Consider the following 8,479-nt stretch of genomic DNA (forward strand, 5'->3'; position numbering starts at 1 on the left):
TAAGTAGCTGGTCATGCATCACTAATTCACTATCATTGGTCAATTTTTAATATAAATGATTCTCAATAGAATGTTCGGAGCATTGAAAACGTTCACCTTTAACCTTAGGCAGTTAGGTTGCTTATCCTTATTGACAAGGTTGGGCTAAAGTTTTGGTCATCATGAATACCATCAACAGAGGTTAAGATTGATGCAATAAGACACTACTTGGATGAATACCACCAAGGGTGTAAGCTGCCACATTAGTCACATAAGTTAAGTTCCCCTTCTCTTCTCTGAAGTTGAACTTGTTTTAAACCCCTTGAAGACGACACCTTTTGTCTATTGTAAATATAAAATTTCCCAATTCCCATAATTGCGATCAGAAGAAAATATCTTCCACAACCTAGAGTTGCAAAATGTGAGGACACTCTTGAATTATGCAGCTCATATGTATAGAGGGATTACTTTAGAGTCTTTCACCCAATTACGTTGCCAGTGGAACCTTTATCTATCTATACGTAAATGTTTTCTAAGAGATCTTAATTAGTGCGTGTGGGGACAATTATACAATTATTTATTCTCTTATGTGGGAATTGAACCTAAAACATATACCTTGTGTTGGAGATTGATATGCACAATAATCTACAAAGATGATTAGTTGGTCATGTGATGATATGTCCAATTCGGTTGAAGTACTCTCACATGTTGGTCATGTTTGTATGTTATTCGGTAGCAATAGCTGTAGAAATTTATCTCTATAAATAGAGACGAAAGCTCAAGTGATTCATTCGTTCAGTATTCAAAATTTGATTGATCGAAAATATTACTGCTAACTTAAGTACTAAGTGTTATTCAAGAGGATTGAGGGTAATTGGGCAAAGTTCGTTGCTATAATACTGATAGCACAAATAGCAAATTTGCGAATATATTAGATGCGATGTGATAGTGGAGTGATATTAATTGCCTTATATATATATATATATATATATATATATATATATATATATATATATATATATATTAAAAGACTTATCATTTCTCAAGCTGACGAAAATAATTTTATCTCCGGTTATTAAATCATAACCGTACAAAGATGGATCAATAGTAATAAAGGAAAAAAGAGAAAAACGAAATCATAATCATTCAAAAGTGAATCAATTAATATAAGAAAATAATAAATAAAACAACATAGTTTTGAGGTGACCAGAGATAAAATTATCTCAAGTTGCCGGAGAAATATTTTTCCGTATTTTAAATCTCAATCTCTGTCACCCTCCCTTAACAGTACAAAACATCTATGTTAAACAAAATTGAAATTAAAAAGCTCTCCTCTCATCCATGTTTATTATTAGATGGTACTACAAACAAACTTCAATTATATCAGAAATGAGTAAGAGCCAGGTGGTATTGTTTGCTCTCAAGTCTCAAGTGATTACTCGACCCATGTCCTCCTCGATAGTGGAATCTGAAAAATTTAATCACAAGGGAAAAAATCAATTCAGACATTTCTAAACAATTAGGAAAATAATAATAAAATAAAATGTCTGAGCCCGGGTTCGAACCGGGGACCTCTAGTGTGTGAGACTAGCGTGATAACCAACTACACCACCCAGACCCTAATGTTGAATTTTACATTTTAATTTCCGTAACTAAATAGTGTTATGTTAAAATCACAATGGGATCAGCTCAAGAAACCCAAGACTGTTAGACTGTGTACATAGGTGATTTAATCTCATTTGGATTTGGAAAAGCCAAAAAAAAAAAAAAAAAAACCATGAATTCAATAATGGACTGGACTCTATATTTTGCAGTATACATAGTGAGAAGAAATCTTTGGGTTAGGTAATTAGGTTGGTTACCTGGACCGCATTTAATCTGGCACTTGCCATCACACCGTTGCATAAGCCTTGCTGCATGTGACATTTGGTCCTCATCAAACATCGAAATCATATCATCTATAAACTATACCATGAGGAGTAAAATTGTATTTTCATTTCACTAATTTTGTATTTTGATTTTGCCGGCCAAGAGTCTATTTGTTGTATAAATTTATGGGAAAAATATTTCTGCATTAACTGCATATAAGTTATATGTATTTGTTCTCAAAACAATATCGTTTTGATATTGAAATCTTAAAAAAATTATAAATATAAAAATTATTATAATTCTGAAATAAATTAAATTAAAAAATATTATAATTTCTGCCCAAAACAATATCGTATTACTACAGTAAACGAATAAAAAACGAACTCTAAATTTATTCCTAATTTATCCTCAATGTAAAAATAATTTTATCATCATTCAATTGAATAATGAGTTTAGATTTAAGATCTCATGTAGTTTTATTATTTAGTCAAACTAATTCATTTTATTAATACAAAACTTTACAATAATATAAAAAAATACACCTTATGAAGATCAAACTCTTCATATATATATATATACACCTGAACATTTTAAAGCATAATTAAAGAGCCAATAAGTCATAAATTGGAGTTAAATGAATGAATTTTGATAATTTACAAAAATAAAAATAAAATAAGAACAGTAAAGAGAGAGGAAAAGGATAATTAAGAAATCACTAACTGTCTCTTTGAACACAGGCAGTGGAGCAAGCATCTAAGCAATCCGCTGCAGAGGGCTCAACGCTCTCCATTTGGGAAGAGATAAGAAATATAAGCATTACTGCAGCCACTATCTTCTTCATCTTCACCCTCTTAAGTTTACCTTTTTGGTTCACTGTGTTCATTCTACTTCTCCACGTTGATATTTATAAACTCTACGATTAAGAAATGACCATTATCATTTAAAGAAACTACGAAAATGCCACTCCAAAAAATAGCACATGCATGCCTACAGCTGTACTGTCATTAACTACATAGGTATCAGTCGGCCACCAAAGTTGAATCGCCCATCTTTGCTCTTCTGGGCCCAACCAACTATTGAAGGAGAAATTATTATGTACTATATATAACGGGTTTTATAATTCTTATTTAATATAAGAATTTGAATATATTTTTTGATTTTTGTGTCAACGTGGGTTTTACATATAATTTTTTTTTATATACGGATCTCACATACTTTTTGTCTCTACAACATGAGAATTCAATTCTCATGTTGAATGAGAAATATAAAACCTATATATAACAACAAATCAACAATATTCTTAGTTTAAGAAAATTGTCACACATTGATAGTTATATTGATAGTTAGATTTAATTTAAAATATTATTTAATAAATTCAAAATCATATTATAATAATTAAGGATACTACTCTTTAAAGTTAAAAGTACTTAAGTTTTCATATTAAAGGAACGTTCAATGTTTTGACCATTGCAAAGGCTTTTGTTAATGAGAAGGGTTCTATTGACTAGTACTTGAAGAATACTTATAAAAAAGAGAAAAATTAAAACTAATTTAGATTTACTTTTGTTAATATTTTTTTTATTTTTTAAATTTATAACAAGCACATTAGAAATACTCGTTAGCATTCACCTAGAGGATAATGCTAAAGTGCGCTATCAATGCTTTTAGTTTTGTAGTGGATAACCATGTATTATTTTATAGAGTTTTATGTTTATCATGTAACATAACACAACTTCATTTTCCTACACACATATTAAAAAGATGGAATTCACATATTTTTCTTTTTCTTTCATCATTGCACTTTCTCTTTTTCTTTTATTATGTATTTGAAAACAAAACTTAAGTTATGTAACATAATATTAATAAAATCCTTATTTATATAGTGTGAACCCAGATTGAATATGGCAACTTTCTCACGCATAAGAATTTCTACCGTTAATTTCGGGTGCCCTTATAATTAGTCCCTTAGGCCTTTTTTCTCCACTTGCGCTTAGTTTTATTTATTAATAATTCTTGTGGCTTGTGGTCTGTGGATTTTGACCCAGTTCAGTTCTGCGGGTCACTGCAACAAACAAATCCGGCTGATTGGCTTTCAAATTGGCCAATTGCATCGGATTCCACAACCAATGATCCAAACAAATTTACCTCATACAGCTCCCAATTAATAGAAACACGTACAATCACTTACCTTTTATGGTATGTATATATATTAGCCTGGGATATTGCAATTAATTATACACGTAAAACACTTCAAGCATGCAAAAATAAATAAACTAAAATTTACACAAGTTTATCTATGAATATGTGCGTTATCGTATTATTTTTCAAAATAAATTCATATATGCAATAATAACTTTTTATATTTAAATTCCTGATTTCTTTTAAACGTTGTTCATCAAGTTTAGTAGATTCTATGACTATTAGTTCCACTATAACAACAACATTAACATTCAAGAAAAAAAAAAAACACTTGTGAGGAATCTGTACGCACATCACAAAAAGATTAGCTAATCTTTTATGGAGGTTATTTTATCTTTTTTGATAAATTTTCTGTATATTTTCCGTCAAATGAAATTTCTCGTATTGATTAATAACAGTATAATATAGTAAATTTTACAGTATATCTTGTACACCCTCTAAAATAATGTATAAAGTTGATATAAAAAAAGAATGATATTTTCTATACCATTATGATTATGACACGTGACAACAAAGTAAGCGTGTAGCATTCATGGATCTATAGAAGTCTTAAATCTTGATTGGTTGAACAGAATTTCTACATCATAAAATAAATATTAAATTAATTTGTTAATGTCAAAATATATGTTATAACATAATAGTACAAAATAGTGACACGGTTCTTTCCTTTAAGGGGGCGTTTGTTATTGGGTTTATTTTCGATTTCCCGTGAAAGCATGTTTAGATAAATACTAAATCCATGTTTGGTAGAGCAAAAAAAAAAAAATTCCAGACACCAAACGTTTCCGGGAAAATCAAGTTATGTGCAATTTGTTGCACATTATCCAAAAGTAAAATGCCATAAATTGGATGGAATGTTTTGTTGTCCGGGAAACTAGAGATTGAGGTGTCAATTAATAGACAAAATTAACCTTTATAAAAGTAGTAAACAGATTGGTACAGTTTAAAGTGGGGTTATTTTTGTAAAATAACCTCACTTTCCAACTAATATTTCACAACTAACCAAACACATACTTAGTAAAGTAAACCATAAAATCCCGAGAAAATTTTAACATACCAAACATCTTTTACTAACATTCCAGACCAAATATATTTCATACTACATTTCAGTAATAATTATTTTCCGGATTTAAAAAAATTTCTCCTCTACGAAACGCCCCCTAAAGATTAACCAACACGGATAAAAATTTTGATTTTTTTTTTGTAATATGGCATAGGCAATGCACTAGTTTTATTAAAAAGTTTAACTCTCCAATACATACGTATACATACATGGGCTGTATAACAGCCCAAAGTCCCAAACTAAAGAACAAACATCCTAAAGAAGCAAAGGCCCATAACCAGAAGGTAGTTCAATGACTAGCGGAATAAAAGAATAAAAGAAACAAAGAGAGAAGATTAATGGCCAAATGTAAAACGGAGGATCATCTTCGTCCTCAGCACTTGATAGTTGATACAATTAATATTTATGTATTATCTTAGTAAAGCACTTCCTCTTCTCTCCCTCTCCCCCTTATCCCTATCTATTGTTAATATCATCTTCTTCTCCAATTTTTGACAAATCGTCATGATCTTTGTCAACGTTCCCGGTATTATTATTGGTTTTGCTTTGGTTATTGTGGTGGTGACATTTATCATGATCTACTGGTATGGAAGTGGACATAGCAACAACAACTTCTATAGCTTCGGCTTCTCCGATGATTTCTGATGGCACTAACTGAGTAATCTTTTTCATTTCTTTACTCTTACCCCATAGAACCATGTATAGGCCACACACAATCAGCACTGCTCCAAGCACACTGTATATATATATATATATATATATATATATATAGTTATACCAAATCATGAGTATTAATTATATATTTGGAAGGCAAAAACAAAAAAAAAATCAAAAAACAAAAAAATTGATTTAGTGTATACGTACCTTCCTAAATATAAGTTCTCATCCAACATTAAAGAAGCGGCAACTGCCACAAGCACGAGCATTAGAGGGTTGAAAACAGACGCAAATAGAGGCCCTCTCATCTGTATGCACCATGCAATGACAATAACCACTAATCCAGAGGCCACAATTCCCTGCAATAAAATTAACTCACATAATTAAGAACTTCCTTTCTTCACTTGCATATGTAATTTGTATATAATTAAATATATGCAGTTACAATTTATTTAAAACCCATGGTGATTAAGTAAATAAGTGTATACCGAATAAGCAACAGCAAGTAGCCTGATATTCCAACCTAGCTTCCATTGGCTCCAATCTCTCTCAATACAAAGACCAAAACCAGTGGCTTGTATTGCTCCCATTGTAGACATCAAAGCTGTGCTTGAGTAATGGCTTGGGTATTCTTTGCTCATCTTAGCCTGTGCAACACAAGAGGCAAATTATACAAGTCAAACAACAGCTTCACATAGTGATATACTAAAAAAAATGCAAAGAAGCTAAATTAAAAAGTTGGTGAGCCAGTGTCGTGAGGAATAAACTCACCTGAATGGTGAGCCACAGAGCAAAAGAGAAGCAGCTTGCTATGGCACAGAGAACACCCAACAAATTACTACCAGAGTCAGCCACGTGGCCATTTTGGTGCTGATGTGGATGCATAACGTTTATGTGGAAGGGCCAGATATTAATTTCTACTCCTTTGAAAAAGGTCAAAAGCATCGCCCCACCAATTCCAATTAGAGTTCCCAACACCTTAGCCTTTCCTGCCGCTGCCCTCAAATTTAATCTTTCGAAACTATATATAAAATTAAACAAAAGCAATAAAGTTATGACTGCTAAAAATAATTTCAGTTTCCACTATAGCTAATTAATATCGTTTAATGTTTTATTGCATGACGTACTAATGGACATTAATTTACAAAATTAAGAAGATAAATCGTGTATATATATATATATATATATATATATATATATATATATATATATATATGGGGCAGGATATTCTTACACTGGTGTAAGAGTTAGAAGTCTTACACTCAATCTTGACCATTGATCCACTTGTACCCAATGGCTCACATTACTAAAAAATAATTTGAGCTCTTAGATATAAATGGGATCAGTGGACAAGATTAAGAGTGTAACCTACACTGGTGTAAAATGATCCTAACCCTATATATATATATATATATATATATATATATATATATATATATATATATATATAGTACTGTTGATGATGGTAGCTGGTGATTATACCCGCACGAGATGGCTAAGATAAAGGTGATGGCTGGAACGAGGTTGTAGATAGCCGACACAAACGTTGCAGATGTTAAAGCCAGGGCCTCATAGAAAAGGTTTTGAAATAAACTTCCCCTGTAAGATTGCATAACCATATATTCAATTGGTAAATTAATTAATTAACTACATATATTTATGCCATTGACAATATAATGTACGCACGCACATGTTCATGAAAAGTCACGATATATATGAGGGAAAAGGTAAAGAATTTACGTAACATACCCGAACAAGCCACAAAAGAATGCCATGAAAAGCACTCTCCAAGTCAGCTTGGGTCTCTTCTTCCTGTATAGAGAAAAAAAAAAACCCATTTTAGCCAAGTTAATCTTATTGCCCTATGGTATATATGGTTCAAAGATGCTTAAATAATATATGTGTTTATCCTCCTATAAGTTTAGAGTAATTAATAATAATTAGAAAAAAGAAGAAGGTTGAAGAAAATCATGGACCTTTCAGTAATAAGAGCAAGAGGAACAGTGAAAGCAGAACCGAAAGCGAGGCGGTATGCAGTGGCAACCTTCACACTCATTCCATCGTTAATGGCGAGCTTGTAGAGAACATTGACCGCAGTATATGCAATCTGCACCAACACCATTAGCATGATTGGTTTCAACCCATGCACTACATTCCATATTCCCTTCATCTCCATGATTGTGCTTTGCTAGCTGCAACCGCAAATTAATGAGATTGAAGACAATAGGAAATTAGTAGAGAAGGATAAAGAGCTAGATGTGAGGGTGTAGTCAGCAACAAAGGGGTATTTATAAAGTCTATGGGGATTGGAGATTCAGACTACAAACAGTGCTTGTTATCCAAGGAGTGTGTGTAGATATTTGTTGATGAATTATTTTTGCACTTTTCTTAATGGAAATATAATAATTAAAAAAATTACAATTCAAAGTTCGGATGGCCCTCTTTATTACATTGCTTATATTCTTTAATATAATAAATATTAATAACGAACACTTTTTATGTGTTCACATAGTTAAATATATATGTATACTTTTATAAAAGTATGAAATAAGTAAAGTGTTCAATTATAATATGATCTTATTATTCTAAAGGACATTAATATGTATATTTTTATAAAAGTATGCAATAATTAAAGTCTTCCACTATAATAATTTATTATTTTAAAGAATATAAATATGCATATTGTCATAAAAGTATGCAATAAGTAAATTG

The 8,479-nt window shown here is 31.1% G+C and overlaps 1 protein-coding gene, 1 long non-coding RNA gene and 1 other non-coding gene across 3 annotated transcripts; all 3 read right to left on the bottom strand.

Moving 5' to 3' along the window:
- Positions 1–1,118: 1,118 nt before the first annotated feature.
- On the bottom strand, positions 1,119–2,705 carry LOC133284239 (uncharacterized). Its single transcript, XR_009747880.1, has 3 exons — positions 2,569–2,705; positions 1,842–1,888; positions 1,119–1,447 (listed from the first exon to the last, which is right to left on the bottom strand). It is a non-coding gene; the product is annotated as an uncharacterized LOC133284239 (long non-coding RNA).
- Positions 1,524–1,597, bottom strand: TRNAV-CAC (transfer RNA valine (anticodon CAC)). Its single transcript has one exon. It is a non-coding gene; the product is annotated as a tRNA-Val (tRNA).
- A 2,861-nt stretch (positions 2,706–5,566) lies between the features above and the next one.
- LOC133284200 (WAT1-related protein At1g68170-like) lies at positions 5,567–7,937 on the bottom strand. The gene is made up of 7 exons (XM_061481188.1): positions 7,744–7,937; positions 7,517–7,579; positions 7,250–7,366; positions 6,539–6,788; positions 6,256–6,414; positions 5,975–6,126; positions 5,567–5,846 (listed from the first exon to the last, which is right to left on the bottom strand). Exons 1-7 carry the CDS (start codon positions 7,935–7,937, stop codon positions 5,567–5,569), a joined length of 1,215 nt encoding a protein of 404 aa, XP_061337172.1.
- Between the last annotated feature and the right edge of the window lie 542 nt (positions 7,938–8,479).

This window comes from Gastrolobium bilobum, unplaced genomic scaffold, assembly GCF_033153095.1.
Source record: "Gastrolobium bilobum isolate Gb01-03AN ecotype WA unplaced genomic scaffold, APGP_CSIRO_Gbil_v1 utg19911, whole genome shotgun sequence".
NCBI lineage: Eukaryota > Viridiplantae > Streptophyta > Magnoliopsida > Fabales > Fabaceae > Gastrolobium > Gastrolobium bilobum.